We start from the raw sequence: 27,262 nt of genomic DNA, 5'->3' as shown, positions 1-27,262 counted from the left end.
CAACTGTAGGTGGTGGCCATGAGCTGGTTAACAGTAGAAAAAGAAGAAGAAGCCCCTCCCTGTTTGTCCAGTGTGAACACCATGGACTAAATGTGCGTTCTTGAACGCGAATAACATGCCTGTTATGTCTGTAGCTTATGGATAATGTCACAGAAGCAGTGATTTTATTTTTTTTATTTTAACATTTGTTTAAAGAATTTCATTTTTTCTTTCATGAAGCTGCTTCAGGCTGTGACCCTGATGATCCTTTTTTGTATTTGACTTGACTTTACAGCTTAGCGAATGAAGCTTCTATTATATATGTCCACAGAAACACAGGCGAGTTTGAAAGTGCTTTGCAAATGTACAGATTAGCTTTGCAATTTCTAATGAAACTATTCCATCCTTGTAAACCCTACATTCTTGATGGATTGGAGAACAGGCGATTTTAAAAGAAAAGTGGAGCTAGCTACGTTTTTACTTAAGAACCCTTTTTATTTGTGTCTAAAACTATAGAAAAGATTAACAGGATTTCTACTGTTTGTATTTTACCAACACTATGTTTAGTTATTTTCTGAAAATGACTTGGAAAACATACATTTATGGAAAAATAAAGAACAATAATCGTCGCTACTGTTGCAAATTTCAATAAAAGGTTTTTAAATGTAGAACTTATCAGTCTGGCTGATTAACACCATCCAAAAAAATGAAACAAATTTGACCGAATTATAAAACAATTTTTACATTCTCACTGTGTGAATGTAACACACAGTTGTCCCACCAGTTGTTTAGTAAGTTTGAAAAAAAACAAAACAAGGAAAGTGCTTGACTTCTGAAGCCTTTAGAGTCGTCACAGACGACGCCATTCGTTGTCTTACTCAGATTTAAGAATGTGGAGAAGATTTCCAAAGCGGTGCTACACGGCTATGGTCTGAGGTGAACATCTGTATTAAGTTGGGTTGAAGTTTCCTGAAAGGAGGTCAGCAGAAAGGTGATGTCATGAAGCCTGCTGCTGTAAAAACCTAGACTTATCAGAGTCCAAGACAAATACGCCCCTAATATAAATATACATTCTTTTAATTGGTCTGACTTCACTTACTTTTATCCATTTGTTATTTATTTATCAACTTCAAAAAAGAAAATGTTGCATTTGATTGAGATGTTTGACGTTTGCCTTCTCTATTGATTGGAATAGCTGGGTTCTTTTCTGTCAAAGACGTGTCAAAGTTGGTGTGCAGACGGTGTGACGACAGAACGCTTGACACTCACCGCAGACCACCACTTCCTGTTGCTGAAATGTCATTTAAAAAAAATAAAAGATTATTTTTACCATCCAGCGTTCTCTGCACAAAATGCAGTTAAAGAAAAAAAAAAAACATTTTGTACTCTGTATTTCTAATGTGACACCTAGAGCGTCACATTTTAGATGCAAACTCATTTGTGCATCGTTAAAAAAAAATTACTTTCTGTAACTTTTCTGAAGATGTTTTTTTATTAATGGACACCAATCATTGTCAGGGTGGATCAGGAGACACAGTAAGAGGTGAACTTTACCACTAAGCTGCCATACAGATTTTAATCACCATGCCTGGCCCACATTTTATGGTCAAAGTCTACAATAAGTGCATACCTGTCCGACTGTTTACCTCCACCTCCAGCACTCCTCTACCTCTGCAGGCGAAACCCGTTGAACGTCTTTCAGGCTGTTCTAGGTGTGGCCTTCTTGTTTGCTCTCTCTTGTCTCCCCTCCCCCACTCGGCCCCGTCCCATCCCTTCAACCACCCAACTCACCTGAAAGGATTTGCATACTCGTCGCTGATTGGCCAGGTGCAGTCACTCTGCCTCAGGCCTCTTCTACCAATGGCGACAGTGTTGCGTGACTCATAGGGAGAGGACTAGTTGCTTCACTACACTTCTCCTTTTTCAGTTTCAAGCAGTAACCATTGCATTGTCTTTCTTTTTTTCCTCCCCCCCCCCACCATTTTTTTTCCTCTTCAGTTTTGTTTTGTCGTTGACAGAAGCAGGTGTGGGTTTGGCCATTCCACGTCTCTAACAGACGGTTCTCGTCATCTCAACACATCTTGGATTATTCCCCCGTTTCACCTTTTGTTGCCTCTGTCTGCTTGCTGAGATCGACACTTGTTCGGTCGCAATAATGGATCTTATCACCCAAAGTCTGTGCCTTTGAGGTCAGTGATGAAAAGTTCTCCAAAATCCGAACTTTTTACTTGATTTACTATCAAAAAAGATGGTAGAAGTGAGGCGATTTCTTTAGATAGTTTTAAATAGTTTTTGTGAAATGTTAATATTCATAATTCATCATTCAGATGTACGTTTGAGAGCTGTTTGGGAGTTTACAGGCAGAAAAGGAGAAGCTGTACACAATGTGCCCATTGGACTTTATAGCATTTTATCGCATACATCTTTGTCAAAACACATTTTTCTTAAAGAGATTTGAAAAATCATCCCAGTTGGGATTCCTCCGTGACTTCTTTAGAAATAAACTTAGAAAAGTTTCTCCACCGCGCTTTCACGGCAGCTCAGCGTGAGCGTATCCCATCCCTGTCTTCAAACCTGCTTGATACCCTCTGAAACTTTTTATCCCTCTTGGGAAATTTTACACCTCAGAATCAACTGGTTCTGACTGATGCGTCTGTTTCTTGTATTTCGTTTTTCAAAATTGTTGCCATATAAGGTGTGTTGGAGCAAGGGCGGGAACAGAGTTTAGCAAGTCTCTGGACCAAACCCACATGTGTTTTTTCATGGTGTGTTATCCACCGTGTTGATTTTGATCTGTGACTATATCCCAAATGTCATATTGTTGCGTTTAAAATTGTGTTTTTTTATTATTTGCAGCAAAAAAATACCCAAACAAATATTTTTCGTTGCAGCTCCTATCTGCTGTCTTGTGCTGTCAGTCATGCACTGCTTGGTACATACTCACTGCAACAGAATGTCTCTCATCTTGTAATGCTGATGCCCAGAAGGGTGCCATTTCTGTTTATGAGAAAGGATGATCATATTGTAGCTTCCTGCCCCTTTTTCAACATGAAAAAACTCACTAGAATGAGTTTTTTAACGTTCCCACCAAGTTATCCAGCCACATTCAGTGGACGGTCTGTCTCTCGATGTTTCTCAGTGCTGCAAAGATAAAAGCTTGCTTCCTGTTTCACCAGAAATTTACGCTTGCACTTTGTGAACCACAGAAGCCTCTGCTTGTGCTGCATTACTGAATAATCATGCCTAAAGTCCAATTTCAGACTTCTCTCACCCTCAAACTTGCATCACTGCTGCTCTGTCCTGGAGCTAGCACTGACATTTTTCACCAGTCAGAACTGTTTTAATGTAATTATACGGAATAGAAGTTGATTGTTTTATCAGAATGGCATTCAGAAATGATGCTGGTGAAGTCATGTCTGGCTTTACACCAGGAAACCATCTTACAACAGCATCATTGAACACATCATTTCTTTAAATGCGGAAAATCTAAGACAACAATTCAAGACTCCATTAAAAGAAACCAAGATAGGTTATTTTAACCCAACTCCAAGGTTAAAAAAGGACTAACTTTCTTGGAAAACATAAAAAGGGTTTAAATGAAACCACTACAACCCCCAAAATTAGTATTGTTCCAAAAAATATGAATAACCCAAAGTGAATGGCCTTGTTGTTAAGGAGGATACAAGTTTGCATTTGCTCTGAATTTGTCCTCTGTGCCCACCCTTATTTGTATTGTAAATGAGGCCCTTGTCCCTCACAGTATGAAGCGACTCTGCTGCATTAACACTCTGTCTGTTCCCTTTAAAAAAAAAAAGGTGTTAAAAGCAGGGGGTGGGTTCTGTTTGGTCCATTTTTTTTTCCAATTTGAAGTCAACAAGCCTTGGCCTGTAATTACATCACAAGGCTTTAGCTTGTGACAGAAGTATTGCAAGACAAGCGGAGGATGACAGCAGGAGGAGGTGGGATTTACCTTATTGCAGCAATTCCTGCATATCAGGATCTGTAAAATCATAGGAAAGTATGCATACACATAGTTTTTTTCTACTTTAGACAGGATCAGCATAAACCAAAGTCAGTTTTGGATTGAGAAAAGCTGATAAAATATTTTAGTGAAAGTATTTATTATTTCTTTACCTTCGTGGTTGTGGAGTGCATGGATGCATATTTTATGTAAGAAATGCCTGCTGGGTGTTTCTGATCATGAATTCAGGGAGTTCTGTCCCAGCTGTCATGTGACCATCCTTTGTGTCGCTTAAACTGAACTGGGTATTGAGACAGTGGTGGAAAACTGGTTGACTCATAGTGAAACCTGCTGCTCTTGTTATGTTGTCCCCACTCTAACTGAATTTCTAAAAGTTTGGCTGGAAAATCTGAGTCTGAAAAAAAACATTTTTTTTTATATATTAGCATTTGGAGCATGTATTCATTAAAAGTAATATTTGGTGAATCCATACCAACTGAACGTTGGAGAACTTGTGACGGGAAGTTTGATCTCCTGAGTCTGAGCTGGGAAAATCTGGGTGGGGAAAGTTAATAAGTGACTTTCTTTGGCGCTTTTACAGCCACTGTGCCAGTGAGCCAGGCACACATTTGTGTTCACTCTGAAAGCCCAGGGTATATTAGTGTTTACATGTAGCAGAAACACAGAAAAACCATCTCTATGTGTTAGGTTAAGACCGTTGAGCAACATATTGCAACGGTGGTTGTCGGAGCATGCTGGGGCTGGCTGGCTGTTTCTGAGGTAAAGATGTGTGATCATCATATCTGATGTTTTTTTTTCATTCCTACTTCATGGGTACATGTTTGAATAAATACTTAAAAAAAAAAACTTTATTATCAATGTAAATCAATTTAAAGTGGGTCAAATCTCAACAGCCAGCCAGCCATGGATGTTGGTGCGCGGTGTCAGAAGGAGTGGGCAGTTACATGAGGCTGATAACGCCCTCCTGGCAGAAATAGGTAAAAGATTAAAGGGTTATGATGTCAAGCAGAGTGGAAAATGAAAACAGCACGCAAATACACAAGTGTGGCATATCTGGACTTTAGTTTTTTTACTTTCCAAGGTATGTAATGTTTAAAGATGGTCAGAGATCTTGTCTCCACTTACATACTCCACAAACCTGCTGTGACAATGAGTCAGTGCTGCAAAGTAATTTATAAAACGCAGTTGCAGATCTAAAAAAGTGCATTTGAAACGGAACTGTTAGCCTCCATCTTTCTAGCAGAAGTGAAGCAGGGCTTTGTTGTTGTTTTTACTGGTCAGCGCAGAGCAGTATCTTGGGTTTTCTTGCATTTCTTGTGTTAAAATTGCCTGTTTTTGTATCCATTGATTGAATAGCAATAAAAAAAATGTTGCTACATAATAGTCCTGGGAATTTATCTGCCTTCAACAGTTTTAAAAGATTTGTCATTTGATGATGCACAGAGCGTTTTCCAAAGTGAACTCCAACGGTGGAATCGTGTAACTTGATAAAGATTCATTTCTCACTTGCATCTGTGTGGGTGGAGCCATGCCTCAGATGCAGATTTATGGCGTCCTAAATAAAAGCTACCACCATGGCATGAAAATGTCAATCTTGACTCTCTCTTGTGTTTATTTGGAAGTACCGGTCATTTGTGGCAATTTGCAGCGTAAACAGAGAAATCCAACACATTTGTCTTTTGTGTTTGTAGCTCTGTGATCGTGTTCCGTCATAGGGTTGTTTGTCACATTTCACTCTAAGCTAAAGTGGCCTTTTCTTTTAAAGAGATGTGTAAATTTAAATAAAAAGGAAATAAAAGTATGAATTTTTAAACATAACAGTGGGTTTCCAGATGTTTTGGTTCCACATATCCAGCTGAACCAGTGTCTGTTGAGAAAAGAGGCAGCCTAAAAATAGGAAAAGAACACTAATCTGAAGAAGAAAATCACTAGTAAGTAGTAAACTGATCTGTCCAAGTAAATTTTACTTCACGGTAAATATTATAATAAGATATCAAAATCTAGAAAAAAGGTGTTCGACACAAGAATTCAAAAAGGGGAAAAAACCCTGTTAGATAGAATTAGTTCATACTAAAAGGTGTGTGGCCCAAGATTAAGTATAATCTTTGCTAATCCTAGGAAAATGGTTTGTGTTTTTTGAGTTTTTCTGTACCTAATTGTAGTTCATTTTGATTACAGTGATTAAAAAAAACTAGTGTAATAAGTGGAAATGACTCATTTTAGACCAAAATGAGAATACCATGTTACCACAAGTTGGCCTGTTTTAATAAATCCCCATAAATCTACATTTTTTGGGTTCAAAAATGACAATGAATGCCAGTCTAACATGTCAGCATTTGTTGGACATCCTTATAATTGAACCAAAAAGTAAAATATGAGTTTTTTTGAGGCCTCATTCAAGTTTTTCTATTGTCGAGAGGATAGAGTAAAAGATTTTTGACCCCTTTATAATAAGAAATTCCTTATTTCTAGAATAAAAATTCTCAAGTGGGCTGATTTTACGAAAGGCCTGGAAAGACGTGGAGCAAAAATATGTTAAAAGAACCTGGAAAAATATCCTGATCGTCTTTAAATAAATATTTGCCAGTATCAAAATATAGTGTCCAAGCTTTAGCAGAACCTTCTCATCTGGAAAAGCCACAATGGCCTTTAGAATTTAAGTAACTTACTAAACCCTGGAGTTACAATGTTTTAAGATGTGGCTGGAATTTAAGATTATTTATCTGCTCATTTATTTTGGAATGAGTCCCTAAAATAATCCGCTGCTGTTTAATTGAAACGCCGTAGTTTTCTTCTCACCTTACATTGTAATGCTAGAGTAAAAAGACCCTTAGGCTTTTAATTTAGCTACAAGTGGTCCTCAAATAGTCATTTACCTTCTGAATTGTCTCTTTTGTGTGTGTCATTGTATTTGAGACACAATTATATCTCAAATCTTTCTTTTTTCTCTCGGCTTCATGAAGAAGCACAATGTCTCCAGCTGTGTTTGTGCTCATCAGCAATAGATTCATGTACATCAAATCTCCTGATCTCTTTTTTTTTGTCATTTATTATCTAGGCTTTGAATAAAAAACATGAGGCAGTCTGCGTTTTCTGGCGAATGCACGCAACACCTCGTTTCTTGTGAAACAACTGTTTTGAAAAGCTGTGTTTTGAGATGCTCCATAAAAAACGCTGAACAGCTTGTGCAGTTTAGTTAGGCTCCATCTGGTCGCAGCATGTTAGCCAACAGGTAGAAGCGATGTGGGCCGCGCTCACCGGTGGTCGTCAGCAAGATCTCACAGCCCACTTCGCAGGCCCTCTCCCCCTGTGTGTCATTGCTCCATAGCAACAGCCGCACCTTGTTTACCTTTAAGTTATTGGATTGTGATTCACATCAGGACTACACAACGCCAACCCCCCTTGGGAGTATGACTCCCAGCTTTTCTCATTTAAAGTCACATTGAAGTGAAGGTTCATCTAATTATCACAGATTTTTACAACTTTTTGATAAATATTTCACAGATTTTCTTCCTTTTTTGAAGCTTTGGTAATATCTTGGTATTGTTAGAAAACAAATCCTATTAAAACCTTTTTTATTTGATTAAAAAAGCTGTTTCTCTCTAAGTGAACATATGCACATCTCCTCCACGAGGGTGGTGACTTCCTCATCTGCTGACTGTCATAAGCAGGTATATTTCATAAAGCTTTCTCAAATATTGACCTACCTGGACAGGCTGTCCTTCTGCTTCCTGCACAGACCTTCAGTACTTCTCCAAACAGGTGATCGGAGAACCGTCGTCAGTTTCTAGCTACACAATGTAGAAACAAAAACAACAGAAACAGACTAAATGTTGGTGAGAAATAAAGAATAGTCTTCACGACTTTATTGAAGTCCTACTCCGAACATCATTGTAAAAGCGTTCCTATTGCTCTTTTAATAATGATTAAGCCAGTTTTATGCAAAACTTTCTAGGACACATTTTCTGTGGTGCAGAGTGAGCCCGCCCCCATTTTCCGTCATCTATCCGTTTACAATTTATAGCTTTATAGCTAGCTTCCAGCCCCTCACACCAACCTAACATTATTAGTGTAACAAAAATGGTAAACAATATTGGAGCCGTACAGTTTTGATCCAGATTCCTGCTCGGACGAGGAAAGCAAAGACGTTCGTGGATCTATTTCTCTGTAAGTGGATGAATCAGAATGGAAATTGTGGTCTGCCAATTGTAGCATCGACACGTTTTTCTTCTGTGGCTTTTTATTGTGCTCCTGCTTCAGAAAGAATTATTTAGAAATCCAATTTTTAAGCTTAATTTTCTTTTTAGATGTTATCCATCATGTGAAAAAGCTACAAGAACACACACATTTTTTTTTCTTCCATCGTTGTGAGTCTTTAAAGTGTCCCTTTGGTTTGTTAAAAGGCCTGAACTCTGCTCTCTGGTTGGTAGAAGCAGGCACAAGTTGACCGGCATCAAGAATTAGGTGGAAACATTGGCTAGTGACACCTTACACCACACTGATCCAGTATCCAATTGTGCAAAGATAAGCTGCCTTAAAAAGGCTAAGCCGCCTCAGTGTGAGGGGTCCTATCTGTAAGGACTTATGAAGGATCAGGCGAGAAGAGCGGATTTAGCTGTTTAACAGAAATGTGATCAGAGGAGTCTGCAAGACAGAGTGAAGAAATGACACATTGGGTGGTGTTTTTATGTTTTTAGCACATGAATGATAAAAAAAGACTTGTGAGTGTCATTTCTGAGAGTTGCTTGAGCGACGTCTTTTTCTTAAAGCAGGGGGATTTTACTGATAACACTATCTGATGACTAAATAAAGCAGAGGTAGCAAATAGTTTGGTATAAAAACCCACCACGACGTCTATTCTGGCCCTGTCCAGAGGTCACAAAACCCATCTTTAAGCACTTTAAAACAAAAAAAAAACAAGGAGCTGTAGCATGTCTCAACTCGCTTTAATTTGAGACAGCATAAACGATGGAGGCTGTGCTGGGCGGCTGATTTTCTTACAGAATCTTGTTACTGCTGAGTTAGCAGTCTGGTGATTGTAGGCACGCTTTTCATATAAAAGTGCCTCATATAAAAAAAAAAACCATGATGTTAAAATAGAAAATGAGAGAGAGAGTCCCTGTCAGTGAGGGAGAAAAAGGAAGTCAGGCTTCCAACTGTCAGAAGCAAAAGGAACTTGACAGAGATTCTGTGTCTCTGTTCCATCTTGAAGCATGCTCTCACCCCACATTGCTGCGAGTGTGTTCAGACCTGTTTGGTATGCGGCCTCCTGTGCTGCAGCCAGGCCCCCCTGTTCCACCTTGACTCAGACCTGGAGCCCAGAGATTTCTGAGCTCCATCTGAGCACGTCCCCCTCTTCAGTGTAACGCTCCAAGTATTTTTGGCAAAGTTCACGCTGAAGATGAACTCCAGGGGGAATGTTGCTTTTTGAGATAACAAACTGTTGTGAGATAGCTGTTTTTAGTGCGATAAACTGTATTAGAACAATATTGACAGTGCTGTTTAAAGTTCGGGAGGGAACGGTAGCAGTCATCCTTAATGTTGCTTTGTTCAGGTTTCTGCTGCAGAGCTTTTTCTAGGTATTCTGCTTGTTCTTCTGCTGTGACATGTCAGCAGTGGTATGAATGTAAACACGTCATACTCTGGGCATGTCAAGAACTGGGTTAGTTGTTGCTGTTTAAAAAAATCCCACCACTAGGATTGAATTTTTCCTTTTCATTTTGTCCAGTTTTCTTGTTAAGGTTTTTCTACCAGTCAAGTCATACGTCAAATAGATCCTCACAGCAGTCATAGCAATAGTAGACAACACGAGTCACAGGGAAATATTTCTGATATTTGGGCAGTGACATGCAGCCGCACAGACCTGTGTGTTCTACTTTTCTTTTATTAAATATTTTTTTCCTCTTAGAATTATGTCAGAATTTGTCACACAGAAAGGGGTGCACACAGCTGCTTGGCACATTCACTGAGGATCATATCAGATATGAAGCGAGAATAATTAACCGTCATACAGAATTTGTAAAAATAAGTTTCAGCTACACATGTTTAACTTAAAAATATATCATTTCTTAGGAGTTTTACCTTTTTTCAAAGTGCACACATATAATATAAGAGTAGCATTTACAAATCATGCAAATTATAATTGCTATGGCAGTAGCCTCCAGAGATCAAATTATGACACAATATTGCTTCTCTTTACTTTGGAAAACATTGAAAAATTCTCATACACACAAATAAGATCTACATTTAAGTATTTTTCTTTCTTTTTCAATTTTTTTTTTACTAATTCCATCTCATTGTGTCACAGCCAAAAAGCCATTAAAGATCCAAAACCAGGCCCCTCAGAAATAAGTAAAAAAAGCTTTAAAAAGTTGAAAAACATCTTTTGATTGGCAAAAAATGTGTCTGTCAATGATGTAAGAAAAAATGGTCTTAAGAATTCCCATTGTAAGAAAATTTCTGATCACGTCGACATGTTTTCTTAAAATAAGATTATTCTGCCATTGAAAACTTTCTTGATAAGATTTCTTTTCCTTCCAAGACAGAAAATAAAACATTTTTCTTTTAAATTTTCTTAAACTGTAGTTTTTGCAGGGATATAGATGCTCTATTATAGTTTGTAAGGTCATTTTTCCACTGCAGGTTTCACATTCACTTCTCATATTGCAGCTTTCAGACGTCACTTCAGGCTGATTGTCTTAGCTGGAAGATCCGGCTTCAGACACACATTTGACATGACTGCTGTTGCCCAAAGCAATGATTTTGGGTGGATGAGGCTTTTTTATTTCACTTAGACACACTGCTTTAGGTCAGAATTACCGACAACATCCAGATCTGCAGGGGTATTCTCAGAGCACCAGAGAGACAGCCAGCATGTTCAGATGTGCAATTGTCTTTCTGATACTTTGCTGCAATTTCCTGTCCTTTTTCAAAACGTCAGTTTCTTCCTATCTGCGGCATGTGGCCTGTTACCACATAGTAGAAACGGATGATTAAAGCAAACAACAGCATTTAGTTTTCAATTGTAATCCTAATAGCAGTAGAATTAATAGAATTTTAAATAAATGGTTAGAGTCAAAGACTGAAAGGTGTTTTTCCAGACGGAAAAGCAGTGCATTTGTGTGCTAAACACAACTGAGCTTTATTCTTACATGAAAGTGAAGTAACAGGAACTGTATTTTCTTCTAAGAATTTGCCTGAAACTGACTCACAGTGTAGATACATGTGTGTGTGGAGGGGTGGAGGGGGCAGTGCTGTCTGCCTCTGCTCTCCTTGTGTCAGCATTGTGGGGTAGGAGATATCTTTAAATGACAGGTGTGGCTTCAGAGAGCCTCTGTGGTCCTTTAGAACAACACCACCTTCTGCAAAGTACCAGAGCGTAGCAAACGCCAAATGCTTAGACTCTTATTTTGTACGTTTTTATGTAACCAATCACATTCCACTGTTCAGTCAGTACTAGATTTAATCAAAGAATTGAAAAGGAAAATTGTCCACGAATGAGTTAAAGAATGTTTTATGTCCCACTACATGAAGTTTCTTTATGAATCATGCAGGAAATACTACCTGTGTAGCAAATACATGTCTATGAGAGTAGCATGTTGTCGGAGAGGGAAGGAGGGGGAGTTGAGAACTTTCCGCTCTTACACCGAAGAAGAATTTTTCTTCTGAGTGTGGTTTAACAGACAGGAAGCAGCAGAAACCCTCTGCTTGCTGATGCTGTTCCTGTCAATGCAGAATTCACAGGTCACTTTGTGGGTGTCTTTTTTGATTTTATTTTTCAAAAACCTAGTTTTACCTCAGCCCACAGTTTAAAAAAAAACTTTCTCTCACTTTTAAAAAATTGAAATGAGATCAGTGGGAGTCTTAGGAAAAAAAAAGGTCTATTTAATTGGACTACAATAATACGTAGTCTATGATCGTTGTTAGGCAGTGTACTTAAAGTTTACTTTTTATGTACAATCTGTAGGCTATATTGTAAACTTAAAATGTTCCAGTTTAGTGAGAAGTTAGTATACTACTGGCTATACTTATATTCAAGCATACTTAACCCATAAGAACCCGTAGTGACATCAGTGTACCACAAAAACATCTGTGTGCTTTGCTCCACTTTGTCTGTCGTATATCTAACATAATTTTCATTTTAAGGAAAAATGGTTCTGAGTTCTTATAGAATAATAGTTTTACTATGTTTTGCCAAGGGGAGACACATTTGTGTTATAAATACTTGACTGAAAAAATATGGAATGAAGCAGGAATGTGGTCTAAGAGGACATTTTTAAACTGTACTCCCTGAGGAATGAAGGCTACAGTTGTGTTTCAATTCCTTCACTACTCACTACTTAGTGCACCATAAAGTGTGTTCACCATTTTGTGGAGCTGTTCCAAAATTGAGTGCCCTATAAATTTCCTAGAAGTCTCTGCGGAAAACTAGTGTGAATAAATGCTCACTAGATTGGTGAATTTTGACCACAATGTATTGCAATGAAGCATTTTTCATGTGAAAAAAACTATATATATTTTTTCTATTCATAAATCATCCATGTTTTCATCATCAGAACACAGTGGACTCATAAATAGTCTTTAGAAAATGTTTGTTTTCATTAGGTTTTCTCTTCGGAAAATCTGTGACGTAATGTTTTCCGTTTAAAAAAATAAAAACAGTGAGCACAGTGCCCGGTTTACAGTTAAAACTCAGGGCACTAGATAGTCCAGCACTATATCATTTTTTTAGTAGTTCTGATGTAGCGAGGGAGTTCGGACATAGTTTACATAATTAAACCTGTAGGACACTTAAATAGACTACTTTTTCTAAGGAGTGATAAACTTGTGTTAAAAATTTTTGACCAAGAAAGTGTCGAATGAAGCAGTGATCAAACTATAATAAAACAGTTTGGGGTCTAGGAAGACTTTTTTAACTGTACTCCTTGAGGACTTAACATAACTTTTATCACAGAGCTAATGTAAGCTAAAGCTATAAGCTAAAAGCTAAAGCTAGGATGCTACAAATGCCTCATTTACATTTCTGAAACCAAATGATGTTTGGCAAAATGAATATGTGCTACAGGGGGGAAGCAGTGCTTCATCCAGAGCCCAAAGATTGAGTGGAAAAGTACAAGAATTGCAGGAGATGAGATTAAATTCCATTCTTTTTCTGAGAACTTGCATTTGAGGTGACTTTTTTCCCTCAGTCTTCAGTTGACCCTGGTAAAGCAAAGCCCAATAACCTATCTTTTCGCTTGATTTGGCTCAAACATTCATGCAAACATTTTGAAGCTGGTTGTACAGTTACAATACTAATAATAACCTCACCGGCAGCTCTATTTGTCATGTTTTGGACTGCCATGGCAGAAAACAACGAATTTGAAGCTTGTTTGTGTGAGGGCTGCTTGGGATGAAGTGCTGTGTGCGTTGCTGATGCTCTGCGGCTGCACACTGAACCACAGCCTGTACTTAATTCTGGTGCACACACTGTTTGTTCTCCGGGTCGCCGTGACGATTCTACTTTATTCTGCTCAGCAAAGTTGAGTTCAAACATGTGGTGTGAAACAGTGTGTTGTGCAAAACCTGGTGGTGAGCAAAATCTACACAGTCAGAAAATAATGTGTACAAAACAGTTCTGATGTTGCTGACAAAGTGCTGAAGCAATTCTGAAAAACCACGTCTGATTTTTTCATTTTTTTCTAGGACTAAGGCACCCTTATTTCTCGTCTCGTTGTGTCAAGATGTCTTATTCTTCTTTCATCAACACTACTTTGAATTTGTTAGCTGTTTAGTCATTTTGCCTGGTTGCCATAAACGCTGTTGTTACACATGGCTGGGTAGTTTAATTATGTCAGTGTAAAACGCTGTCCAGAAGTGATCGGGATCCCTTGATACCCATATGGGCTATCACAGAGCTCCAGTAACGAGCTGAAAAGTCGTGCCACTGAGTCATTTCCTCCACAGGAACCCAGAGGATCCTGCAAAAACAGCATGCTGACAGGATCTTCTTTTTATGTGATGGGGCTCGACTTATGCTTGTGCTGACATCCTTTCAGTATAAAGCTAAAACCTTAGGGCTTTTGTGAACTAAGTATTTGTCAGATTTAATGAGTTGTCAGTGATGACAGTTTTGTGATTTCAAAGAGATTTGTTGATGTAAAAATCAAAAACAAAAAAACATGATAGATCCGTGTTATATTTAGTGACTGAAGTTTTTGAAATGCCACTGCCATCGCCAATTTTTTTAACAGCTGCTGCGGGTCTTAAAATACCTCTAATTGTTGTGTTGCAATCGTGAGAACTGAAGCGTCTTCCTCTTAATCAAGTGTGCGGGTTTGCTATACGAGCTGATACGCTAACGTCTGCCTGCTCCGTTTTCTTGCATATCACAATGTTTGCACTTACCACATGCAGGGTGAGTCACTGCGTAGTCATTCAATTGGCTTAAATTACCTCCTTTCATGGTCAACAATGAGCTCAGCTGAAGAGACCAAAGCGGGGGGAAGTAAAGCCTTCTGGGAATGCTCCATTTGTTCATGAATCCTGACTCTAATTGGTTGTTATTGCGACTGGCAGTCACCATGCTGTTGGGGTGGAGTAGACCGGTATTTGCGTCGGACTCCTTCCAGATCTCCACATGTCTGACAGTGACAGGCGCTGAAGGACTGGAAGAATCCCTCGGCTTTGGTCAGAATATTTCAACAACACAAACTGATGGACTGCCTGGCTGGATTACAGTGACAAATTATAACCACAGCTAATATTTAGGATGTTTATGTTACATCAGATTAAACTAAACAGTCATTTTTTTTCTTATTAAACTCCCACTCTGATCATCTATTAATTTATCCTCAAAGCATTCCCAAGGGTCTTTTAATTATGATTGTGGAACGCCGTTTGTTGGACATAGTTTCTGCAGAGCGATAGGAGTTCATTAGAAATTTGCCTCTGGAGTTGTGGGCGGAACTGTTGGCGTGAACTAATCTCCCCACCCCCCGTCACTCAGCTGCTACCCGCTATCTTACATACCCTCACAACCCTGAACCTAATATTACCGGCTCAAGAATGGTAAGAAATATTGGAGCTATCCAGCTGCACAGGGTTGAGTCAGATTCTAGGTCAGACGAGAAAAAAACAAAGACGTACATGGATCCATTTGTCTGCAAGTGGATGCATCAGAACAGAGCGGAGCAGGGAGCTTGTGGTCCGGCCAGTGTTTTTTTAATGTCACAAATAATCTCATTTTTCAACACCATATTTATTTAACTGCGCCTGTTTCGGAACTATTTGAAAAAAGAAATACTCAGAAATGCAAATTTTATGTTAATTTTCTTTCTACATGTCCTCCATCATCAGAAAAATACCACAAGAACATGTTTTAAACTCAAAATGCATAATTTTAGTCAGAGTATGCAAGGTTTGTGGCTGTAAAACTGTGTTTATCGATGGCCTTTAGCTCCACTGGTTCAGCCTCTAAATTTGTATACTATTTATCTGTACTCCAACCTTAGTTAAGTGTTGGTGAGTGGGGCTCAAATGTAAGTTTTTCAACTACGTAGTGATGCTTTTTTTTAAGCCACTCAGTTCATTAAACAAAACGGAACATCTGTTTTCCCACTGTGGAATGTCACTAGGGATTCTCAGCTTTTGACACAAAAGTAAAGATTTCATAAAGCTGTGCTTGTGAAGTCTGATCAAAACGGTCATATGTTTAATCTGAGGGGAGTCCGAGCCGCATGTGAACCCACAAATTTGACTGAATTGTTTCAGTCTCACAGCTGGAACCTGCAGCTGCTTTAGGCAAAAAAGCAAACTGTTTTTTTTTTCTTGTAACAGACACTATTTGAGACTTGTTTGCCACCAAAAAAGGAGAAAGACATTTCTGTCCGTTCTACGACAGCCACTGGTGTTGTGGTTTAAGGGGGTGTTTGCATAGTGTTGCAGGTTTGTATTAAATCTGATTAAATGACTGTTTCAGAACACTTTGGTGCAGAAATGTCAGAACTAGATGCAACACTTGTGTTGGGTTAGATTTCATCACAGGACACTGGTTAAGCATTTTGGTCTCAATGCATCTTTCCTGGTAACCACACTTAAATACTGAAAGTCTGTCAAAAGAGGGCCCCGCCCAGAGCAAGTCACAGGCAGAGCAGACTGTGGTGCATTGACTAACCTCGCAGTAGAATCCCTCCATCGTCTGTTCTCTTCATGATCCAAACTGGTGCAGTTAAACCAGGTTGGACTTTGAGTCAGGGACTAGAATTTGGTAGCGACGTATAGATGGTGTTCCCTTTAATTTATGTGTCAACCTTTTCTAAATTGACTGTGGAGGAGAAATTGATGATTGCAGTTTGTACGTGATTATATGACGCCAAGTCTTTCATATACCGGAGTAGAGTTGTGAAAGAAAAAGCCACGAGCAAGATTTGCCAGATTTGTACCGCTTTTACAATTCACATCAAGCCTCTTCCAAGTGTAGGTGGCAGACATTTACTACTAAACTGTAGAAGAAGAAGAACAAGAAACCCTTCCCTGTTTGTCAAGTGTGAACACAGTGTGTGTTCAAGAACTATTTGGCCAGTTATTGAACGTGCCCGTTGTGAACATAGCTTTTTTGGGACAATCCTGCTGTTGCTGGGAATAATGTGCCACATCTGACTGATGGCTGGCTCTCCTGAAGCAGTTATCTGGGCTGTTTGGACTGATGGCGTCTTGACATCTGATCGTCAACAGAGCAATCTGCGATATATAGCTGCAAATTATGTAATTTTGCAGGCAAACATATGCCCAACCGCATCTTTAATAAAAAAAATCCAGACTGATTTATGGCCTCATCATCTGTAATTTAGAGAGTTGACTGTGGATGAGCCTGGTTGCGCACAGTCCCGGTGTCCTGAGCTCCAGACTGGCTGCAGCTGCATCCAGCTCGGTCGGAGGACGGCACAGACAGCGAGAGGGATTAACCGGGGAGACACACTACCCTGCGGATTTAGTTTCCCTGGATCTCTTCTCTGCTCCAAAGTGGAGTTTTTACAGGCTGTATATTTACAAGCTTTTGTTCTGTCAAAGAACAAAAATGACAGATGCTCCCCACATTTTTCCAAAGTTTTCTACCTTCTCTTAAAATCCTGTCAGTTTTGGGGCTAAAAATAATTCAACTGCAGCTTTGGAGAGGAACATATAAAGGGGAAGGCTTGAATAAATTAGGTAAAGCCTTTGGGTCATTTTTTTCCCTCCAACACCAGTCTGTCATTGATGGAAATTTGTGGTCTTGCTTCAAAACTTTCAGGGATTTGAACCCCCTCAATCAATCATTTGGAAGAGCTGCTGTTTAACCCACTGAGCTATAGCCTTCCTTTTCCCATCCTCCATCCCTGAAACAAGTCCTCCTGGTATCAGGTCGGTGGGGGACAGACCGTTTCCCTCCGCCCTCTGTGATCAGAGGAAAAGTCCCTGAGGGTGAGCACAGAGAGCCTTTCAGAGCATCATCAGACGAGCTTTCGTTTGGGTTTCAAGTGGGGGGGGGGGGGCCCTCCCATTGTTTTAATCCCTACATCAGCTGATGTGAAGGTTTCGTGATCTGTGCTGGAGGGTCAGATAATTCTGAAGGAACAGCTTTTAGTTCTTACATGAGAATCAAACATCATTTCTTCTGATGTTTGCTGAATTGTTTTTGCTGTCACATTGAATTAATGAGGAACTTTTCAACTTAGGATCTTCTGATCAGGATCAACTAATTCTCTCTTTTTTGAAATTAACACCTTAAATTTAAAGCTGAAGGTCCAAAACTAAACTTAAGATAGTGCTATAAAAGTGCAAAATGAATCCTCAAAAATCTGCTCAAGAGTGCCCCAGAAACCAGGACATGACCTATTTTTGTTTTTGTTGTTTTCTATTCATTCTTTAATCTAAAAATTCCCTCTAAAAAACTGTGTCATGGCCTGAAAACACATTTCAGCATTTTGGATTGTTAGAAATTTATCATGATAAATGTTTACTACATGTTTTTTACAATTATTTTACCAGATTATTTAGCTTAAAAAACACATTGTGGGTGTGGGCTCACTTGTCTTGTAAATAGTTTAATGAACTAAAAAGGAAATATGTTAAAATAAAGTTAGTTTTTATTGTTGCTGTTGACAAAAATCATCTTTTTATAAAAAATAGAGAGAAAACCTCATCACAGTGAAAGGCTATGCAGGTTATGAAGAGCAAACACTGTGATTATATCTGCTGGTTGCTGCCTCTTGTTTTTCATTAAAATTCAGCTGATCCAACATGCATGATGACCCCCCCCTCTCTATGTTCGGCAGGTGTAGGAGCTCCAGCGGGGCCCAGCCTCTGCATCTGAGGGAGACGAGGCCGCTCCCACCTGGGCCGCAGGACTCCTCTGAAACTGGTGGTCTCGGTCTCGCAGAACGTCTCCGTGTCGGGATCAGGACGAGACAGGGGCGGTTTTTCTGACGCGAAGCAGAGACGGAGAAGTCCCAGTGGGCACATTTCGCCCTGCCCTCTGCCCTCCACTGCCATGACGACTGCTGTACAACCCAGTGAACTGGTGTTTGAGTTTGCCAGCAACGGGATGGACGAAATCAATCAGGTATCTGTCCCGCCGAGAAGCGGCTCTTGAAACTTCATTTCCATCCTGGATTGGGCCTCTCATTTACACAGTTCATGATTGAATAAAACAAGACCTGACAGAACCTAAAAAAAAGAGCATTAATCTTAGGGTGAAAATAGTAAAGTGAATCGTCCATGCAGCAAGTCATTTTTACTTAGAAGAATTCTAGAAATAAGGAGTTTATCATAAGCATTCAATAAAGGGAAAAATAAGCTAAAATAGCGTAGACCGTTAGATAGAATTAGTTCAAATTGAATTGTATGCAGCCGAATAATAGGTTGTTTTGCTAGTTTTAATCAAATGGTTTGTATTTTTCTAGTTTTTATACACACATTTGTGGTTCATTTGATTATGGTGTCAAAAAACTAAAGTAAATAGTGGAAATGACAAAATGTGAACAAAATGAGAATACTATCGAAGTTGACCCCCTATTAATAAGTCCTCATAAAATCTAAAACTAGCCCTTAAATCTAGAATTTTTAAACAATCAATTTTTTCATTTTAATTATCATTTCATTATTTCTAGATCCTAGCTCTTAATGAGGCAAAACCATTTTCAACTGTACCGATTTAAAGTAAAGTTTGGAAAGTTGTAGAGCAAAGACTAGATAAATAACCTGGAAAGTATCTTGTAAGTCTAAAAACAAGGTTGTAAATCTTTGCGAGTATCAAATAGTGTGTCTTTTGACATAGTGTTTGTGATCAATTAGTTGTTTTTAAAGCCAAACTGTAAAAACAGTGCAGCCTCTGGGATTAGCCTGTGAAGTGTAACACTGACCTGAGCTGGGTGGAGGTCTGGGAATGGGAGTGTGGGCTGCTGGAGCACAGGGCTGGAAAGATTGCAGAACCTGCAGTGAGGTGAGGGTGCGTGGGAGGGAGCGGGTGGGGCCCAGCCATGAGTTCAGGGCACAAAGGTTGCAGTTTCTGCGAAGATGGTGCAAACCTGTACCTGTGAATCTTGTTTCTGCTCGTTTGTGCGGTTATCTCTTCTCCCTTTGAATAAGGTGGCGCAGGCTTGTTTGTCGTGAAGATAGATGTGTGTTTACCTGTACTTGTATCTGCAAATGTGTGTATCTAAGAGTGGCAGGTGGTTACTTGATCCCTAAATAGCAGGGCTTCAGGCCTAACCTGACAGACCAGTTACACTGCTGCCTGTGGGGTAAAGGATCATTGAGCGAAAAGGTCTTGCATTGTTCCAGAGCAAGAGTTTTGTTCCACGTATCACCCTCTCAGCCTGTTCTGAAAGCCTGTGGATTTACAGTCATGGTGCTGCCCAGCAAAAGACCCACAACTGTGGAGCTTCACCACTGTTGGGTTTCTACTGCTGACATTGAGTTGACGTTTTTTAGTTTTATCTGAAATGTGGGTCAAAAAAAACATTTTTTTAAACTAAAATACGCAAGATAAGGCTTGTTTCAAACCAGAGATGTTAGCGTTTTAGAGGATGAGTTAGACCCTGTTTGTTCTGAAAATGGTGGCACAATAGGGATACTGAAGGTGTACTGACAGTTGAACTCCATTGTGGCAGAACAGGTAAAGCAGAAGAGAGCAGGGGGTGGGGAACAGCCTTCACAGATGATATTGCTTTTAAAGGCAAAAATAGGGAACTCAGAAATGCAAATCGACCCGATTCTTATCACACCTGTTTCCCTGCGACTGTTCGAGCCGATAAAGAGGACCATCCGCTTTTGTAGGAGTTATAGAGTCCTGGTTGATAGCAGTCATGATTGGCAGGTTTCCTGCCTTTTTTAGAGAGTCAAATCCTGATTTAAACATGACAGTACAAGCGCCCCACAAAAGACAGATCCCATTCAAAGATCAGAGACAGCAGAGTCACGTGCCTCCTGCTCTGTCAGCAGACTGTGGGATTCAGTTAGCGTCTGACAGGGCGAGGTGGAAGCACGGATCTCAGCCGACCAACAGTCAAAATGCCTTTTATCTGCCGATACGTGTGCTCAACTTTTACCCAAGGACGCCAAACATCATTAAAGTCCAAGAAACCACAGTAGCCTTGATGTCTAGCTCCCGGACAGTGTCTGTCTTCTGATTAATGAAAAGCATTTGGTGTATGTCAGGGAGATAGCGCCTGAAGTCAAAGCAAAACTCAGGGTTATAATAGGTCCAGTAGGCCCCTCCGTTTTTCCTGCTGAGACGGCGTGAACTGCGTGTTTTTGATCTTTTAAGCTCTGATAGACATCATGTGGAGCGGGCGTGCTTTAGGCTCCAACATACCGCCATTATTTACGGGGTATATGGAACTTAATAAACACGTGGAGTAATGCCTGGTGGGGCTGCTGCTGGGGAGGCTTAGCCACATTGCACCTTGTTAAAAAAAAAAAAAAAAAAACGAGCAGGTCTGTTAGTTTCCTGGTTAAAGTGTAGCAGAGAAAAGTCTGTAGGCATGCACTTGAATGCCCCCGCCTCCCCTCCTAAACAGACTCAAGGCCTGGACACCTGGCATGCCCCTAAGGTTCAACCCAACAATGGACATTTGTGCTAAAAGAGACACACAAACCTTTCTTCACGCCCCACCGACTGCACTTTTCTGTCATTCCGTCTTAAATTATGGAATCTTATCATCAGAAAACCATTTACGTTGGGATTGATGCTTTCTCACGTGAGGTTTCCAATTAAAAACAAAGGAACATGCTGAAAATGTTCAACCAGGACCCAATTTTTAAAAAACTTTTTAGCCTAAAAAAGTTTGTTTTGTTTTAAACTATAAATAATCTCATGATGCAAATAGAAACTTTTAATAGGGGTTGCCTCATCATACTTTTCAATCTGAAGTGTGTGAAAAAATGCACATTATTTCCTTTGAAGAGTAGTTTGCTGCCATCTGCTGGTGGGCTTTTAGATGCCCAAAATTACCCTCTTTTTTTGTTTTTGTTTATTCACCCACACCTGTATGACATTTTCATAAATTGATGACTTCTACATAAGAGCTGCCCCTTATGCTGTGTGCCGCTCCTACTCTGTGCACAACAGCTTTCGCCCAGAGAAACGAGCCACTCGTGGATTTGAAGGGCAGAATTAGTCCCCGCGCCTCGCGCCCCGTCACGAACCAGCCACCCAGTGACACTTCTTGACACGATCTGCGTTTGAAGAGCTCTCCAGCGTGCTTAGTGTTCAGATGGCATGGGATGGTCGGGCCCACCCTCTTGTAACTCCCTCAGTAAACGTCGGGCCTCGCCGCGTCACTCTGCGCTCACAGTGAAATAAAACGGGAAGGTTCGAATTCCCAGAGCATGATGAAGAAGGGGCTCGTCGGCATCTCGTGTCTGGTCCATTAACATTCATTTGGGGTTATATAATTTCTGAGCATAGGATTAACTTCTTAGGAGAAGTGGGGCAGATCATACAGCTGGTCCCCATCTTTTTCAGCTGGTCCCTCCGGGCTGTTCTAACACAACAGGAATGAGCTCTCCTCCACGCTGTGTGCCTCCACATTAGCTGGAATTCACCACAAATGTGCAATATTCTAATAGGCAACCAAAACAATGCACGCACGCACGCAAACTCACACACACACATGCACAAAAGCTAGTTAGAACTTTAAATACATTTATTGTGGACCTTCTAAAGTGTTTTAGGAGAAACAAACACACTTTTTTATTCCAAAATCCAGCCTATCGGCCTCTCATCAGGTGTGTCGAGACACCTTCAGCTTCCGGCTGGATCTCATGATGTGCGTTGACCGTGTGGATGTTCTCTCTGCTCTCAGCTGGACGATCCGTCAGTATTCCCAGCTGTGATCGTGGAGCAGGTGCCAACAGCAGATCTGCTGCAGGTCTACTCAGGCCTGGAGTCAGATGAAGTGACCAATGGAATCATGGTGGACTCCACGCTCCACGTGGTGGAAGAACCTTCCATCCTGACAGGAGGCGTGGACCTCTCAGGTACAAAAGATAGATTCATAAAAAACAATTAAATATCTGATAGTTTGATGATGATATCCATCTTTTTAGTACATCCCCAGCTTCTTTTTTCACAGATTTTTGATTATATCGCAACCCCACAATGAACCTGAAACTGTCCAATAAAACTCCTTACCAAGTGGAAAATGTTGTCATTTTGTATGGCAAAAATTCACCCAAAATTAAGATCAAATAGTTCTAAAGTTTTTAACAAAAGATGAAACACGCTGAGACAACGTGAACATGCATAATTCTATAAACAAAGCATAGATAGGGTCAAAACAAGGAGAAATTGATCTAAAAGACAGTGGAAGATGTGACATAACTCTTTTATTTAATATTTTTAAACTAAACATTTCAGAGCTAAAAACTTTTTTAAACCTACAGTACAGACCAAAAGTCTGGACACACTTTCTCATTCAAATGAATGGGATGGTGTGTCCAAACTTTTAGTCTGTACTGTATTTGTTCAATTTAAAATTAAAACTGAATTGCCGATGTGATTGGCAAACTTTGCGGTGAGTTCAGGGACTACTACGATTTAAGGATGTATTTGAAAAAAAAAAGAATTCCCCTTTTTCAGGAACATTACTTGTTAAAGTTATCGTGTCTCAAATCAAGTATAATAATCTATATTATTTGTCATATCTTACAGGTTTTAATATTTGTAGTGCAGTTAACTCAATACATTGCATACAAAATATGAACTTATGAAGTTGTCAATTAGCTGAATTTACGGACATGTTTTGGACAGAAACAACCGTCTCCGGAGCAGAAGACAGCATGGAAACAAACGAAGCCGCTGCAGCTCTTCTCAACATGGAGTCTCCAAACAACATTTTGGATGAGAAGCGTATGAGTGAGTTCATTTGCACGGCTTCCTACTTTTTTAATTTTACATTTTTTGTAACATTTTCGTGTCTATTGTGTGTGTAGTCCACACTTACAGCACTCTTCTGGAGTCAGAGCTGACTTACACCCCACTGAGACCGGACCAGATGGACAACGTTGCCCTTGACGTGTCATTAGACGAGGACACCTCATCCATGGACGACAATCCTCAAAAGTTTTCGCTGAAACCTCAGAAAAAAACCAAAGGTATGCCTGTTTTCCTCCTAACCCACTCTGCATAAAAGATTTAGCAGCACAGGTAATTAATTTCACCGTGGCCTTCCACCCCATGTCATTATTTTGAATCATAGTGCGAAAGCCGCGGGCGGTGCGTCCCTGCTCTCCCATCACCACCCCTAACCTGCCTCTTAGGAAAAAGAGCAAAGAGGGAAAAGGTAAGGCTCGCTAACCAGTCCACCTTTTGGTAACGAGCCAATAAAAATCAAGGTCTCTCCTCCCCTTGTGAACGCTCCGTTTCCTCATGCAGAGTGTGTAAACAGCACTTCTCCACCCCTGCAGTCCACCGGGGCTGAATCAGGCCTAGTTAATGGATGAGGGGATCTCAGAGTGCCGTGCTTCACAGGGATACAGAAATGATTGCAGGCTGGAAGGCACACTGATGCTCTTCTGATAGAAGGGGGTAGAGCCGCTCTGTGTGAACTCTCACTGCACCATTCAGTGTGACACAAAGAGGAGGGGGCTGGGGAATGCAGGTTCAGCTGCACACATATACATCACCCTGCCGTGCTGTCTGGGATACAAGTGACTTCAGGGAGTGTTGCTGTTTTTAACCACCAAAGCATCTCACAAATTAGAGTAATCGTTTCCCAGGTTTGGTAGAATTAATTCCCTTCCAGGCCTCACGTGCACACTCACAGCTAACACTAGAAGGAGCCTTGCAGCTTTCCTCACCCAAACGTCATTTCCAAATAAATTGTGAGGCTGCACCAGATGTGTCCGATGCACCAAGGTGATAAAACCCAGTCCGATTGTTTCCCTTCGATTTGCAGGGAACACCATCTACCTGTGGGAATTCCTGCTGGCCCTGCTGCAGGACAAAAACACCTGTCCCAAATACATCAAATGGACTCAGAGAGAGAAAGGCATCTTCAAGCTGGTGGACTCCAAAGCGGTTTCAAAGCTGTGGGGCAAACACAAGAACAAGCCCGACATGAACTACGAGACCATGGGGAGAGCTCTCAGGTACGAGCAACATGCTAATGAGCTTCACTTTGAAGACACAACTTAATGGATTTGTTTATAAACCCCTTTGCACGTGATGTCACAGCGCCTGTGGGAACGCCATTCTGGGAGTCAGACAAAGAGCATCATTGCCGCTGATCTTTGCCATGTCGATATTTTGTCGTGTCCACTTGACTGTCTGCCTTTGATCAGTTCCCTCCGTGTTGTCGGCAAGGAAACAAAGGAGCTGCAAGGTCTGCCACAGATCAGAACCGACGTCTGGTTTCTGTTCTTAGAGCGCCCCGCCCACACCAACACACAAACGCAACGCAGAGCAGAGGGGCCGTAAAGAAGAGGCCGCAGGGCGCGTCGGTTTCAAATGATTAAAATATTAATTGATCATCCACATGGTGAGAATAATGGAGAAACAAACAGTTTAGGTACATTTAGGCTATGCAGGAACCTGTGATGCTGCTTTCTCACATTTGCACATTTTTGGGAAAAGTCTGCATTGCAGTACAGTTTTTAGCACCGTTTAACCCTTGTGCTACCTTAGATGACCCCACCCCCACATTGACGTGTTCTCCCTAACATGACAAAGGTGGATAAAGGTGGAAAGATTTCATGTAATCCATGGACACCAGTGAATATCACAAACCATTGAAGAAAAAAGGTTCAGAGCACTGACTAGTGGGTCTAGATGACCCAACTCCCAATGTTAAAGTGCCTAGGATAGCACAAGGGTTAAATACTGGCAAAAGTCACTGTTACCGGATAAAACCCCAAGGGTACCCAGCCCTAAATATATATCACTCGTAAGACAGATGAAAGGTGTAACCAAAGGTCTGTGTGACGCTAAATGTTTACTACAGAGTCTGCTGGTATCTGCAGGCTGCCCCCGTTCCCGTTTGACTGCGCTGATCCATAGTTTTCTAATCATCCCGCGGAAATTGGTAAAATGAGACGCTTGAATTTGGATTTTTTTTCTGTGGTGACAATGAACAGTAACACATGTGGACGTCACTGCAAAGGGTTTCAGGGGTGCCCAAATCCAGGCCTCGAGGGCCAGCGTCCTAGTTTTTGGGCACCCCTGGTCTATAGCAACACACTGGAATGGCAGTCTATACTCATACATGTTTGCCTCCATTTCCTTTAGATATTATTATCAGCGAGGCATCCTAGCTAAAGTGGAGGGACAGCGGCTGGTTTATCAGTTTAAAGAGATGCCGGCCGACCTGGTGGTCATCGAGGACGAGGACGCGGGAGCTGACACCAACTCTGCCTACGGGAACCAGAGAGCCTCCAACGGCCGATCGGTGGTCCGAGGTGGGTCCAAAGCCCAAACTAGAGCTCAAGGAAACAACCAAGTCACAGAGAGAGCCATGAAGCAAGAGCCAAACGATGAATGTTTGTACCACGATGCCGGCAGCGGACAGGTTGAGCAGCTCCTCCAGTCAGTTCATATTCTGCAGGACGGCCAAGTCCAACAATCAGCATCTGTCATGAGGTACCAGACTCTCAATTCTATGAATAAACAGCTAACAGACTTGTCAGTTTGGATATTTTGACTCCATGCAGCTTCGGAATTTAAAATGACATTTTCTGCACGGTGAAGGCAGGGATACACTGGAGAAAAATTCAAAGTACCGACTCCAATAAATGTTTTAAGCACCAAGAAACTCAGTAAAATATTATTTTCCAAAAAATGTTTAGTTTAGTTGTCAGCACCAAGCTCACAAATTATGCTTTTTTTTCATGGGGGAGGGGATCTGTTGGTAGGTTCTGCTAAGCCCTAAGCAGCTTGTTGTCTTGCATTCATTTCAAAATAAATCAAGCGTAACCATTATTGACCATTTCTGTAAGTTCAGGTAAAAAATAAAAACACATCAAGTCTGCCAAAATGCAAAATTGGTCCGTAAGAAATCAATATCGGGGGTCCTGACCCATTAAAAGTGTAGCCCTGAAAAATACTGAGAATTAATAATCGGTCTGTAAAACGAGCTATAAACCTTAATCCTCCATTTTTCTTGGGTGAGATATACTACAATATTTTCCCCCGGAAAGGAGACCTTTACATTTGCAACTCTACAAAAACTTCTATGTACAGAGAAAAGTAGAGGGATGCTACAAGGTGAACAAACAGCTTATATCTTTATAACGTTTACAATGTTTTCAAAAATTGTCAATGTTTTTTTGTGTGTTTAATTTAGCATTTACCTTTATCATAAATTTCTCACTACACACTTTCTACTGTACAGACATGAACATTTTCCCGCTTGTCTCTATTTTAAACCCTCAGAAATATCTGAACTCACCGTTGAGTTTGTCAAACACATCAGCTGTTTACCCGTCCATTAGTACAGTTTATTTTCCAAAATTCTTTGTGAAGGTTTAAAACAAAAAAAATTAGCTTTGAAATTCTTTGTTTAAAACCAACATAACAAGAGGTATGACACATACAGTATTTTTACTCCTCCTGGAAGAAATCTTTGATCAGAGCTTCGAAAAAATTATTATGTTATAAAATCAAAAATAGCAATCTGTAAAAGAAAGAAGCTGGGAATGTACTAAAAAAGTGGATATCAAAGATTGCCACAAAAACAGTTTAAATTAAAATTATTAGAGCAAAATTTAAATAGTGGCAAATTGCAAAACGTAAAAGAGAAAAGAAAAAAAAAGAAAAAAGTCTCAAAAAGGCCCTGGACTTAA

General features: G+C 40.3%; 1 protein-coding gene across 3 annotated transcripts in view; it reads left to right on the top strand.

The window, feature by feature from the left end:
* The window catches only part of elf4 (E74 like ETS transcription factor 4), a 41,516-nt gene that overhangs the window by 11,074 nt on the left and 3,180 nt on the right, over positions 1-27,262 (top strand). Inside the window, exons 2-9 of one of the 3 annotated variants that reach the window (XM_011479913.3) lie at positions 1,978-2,168; positions 18,256-18,542; positions 22,288-22,462; positions 23,235-23,339; positions 23,417-23,578; positions 23,683-23,766; positions 24,382-24,574; positions 25,710-26,060. In XM_011479913.3, coding sequence (XP_011478215.1) covers positions 18,471-18,542; positions 22,288-22,462; positions 23,235-23,339; positions 23,417-23,578; positions 23,683-23,766; positions 24,382-24,574; positions 25,710-26,060 — 1,142 coding nt within the window. In that variant the 5' untranslated portion in view covers positions 1,978-2,168; positions 18,256-18,470. Of the gene's footprint in view, positions 1-1,915; positions 2,169-18,255; positions 18,543-22,287; positions 22,463-23,234; positions 23,340-23,416; positions 23,579-23,682; positions 23,767-24,381; positions 24,575-25,709; positions 26,061-27,262 lie in introns of those variants that run through there. The other 2 variants (XM_020706433.2, XM_011479914.3) reach the window with 2 other exon arrangements.

This window comes from Oryzias latipes, chromosome 10 (genome assembly GCF_002234675.1).
Source record: "Oryzias latipes chromosome 10, ASM223467v1".
NCBI lineage: Eukaryota > Metazoa > Chordata > Actinopteri > Beloniformes > Adrianichthyidae > Oryzias > Oryzias latipes.
This window is presented reverse-complemented; position numbering and strand designations above follow the sequence as displayed.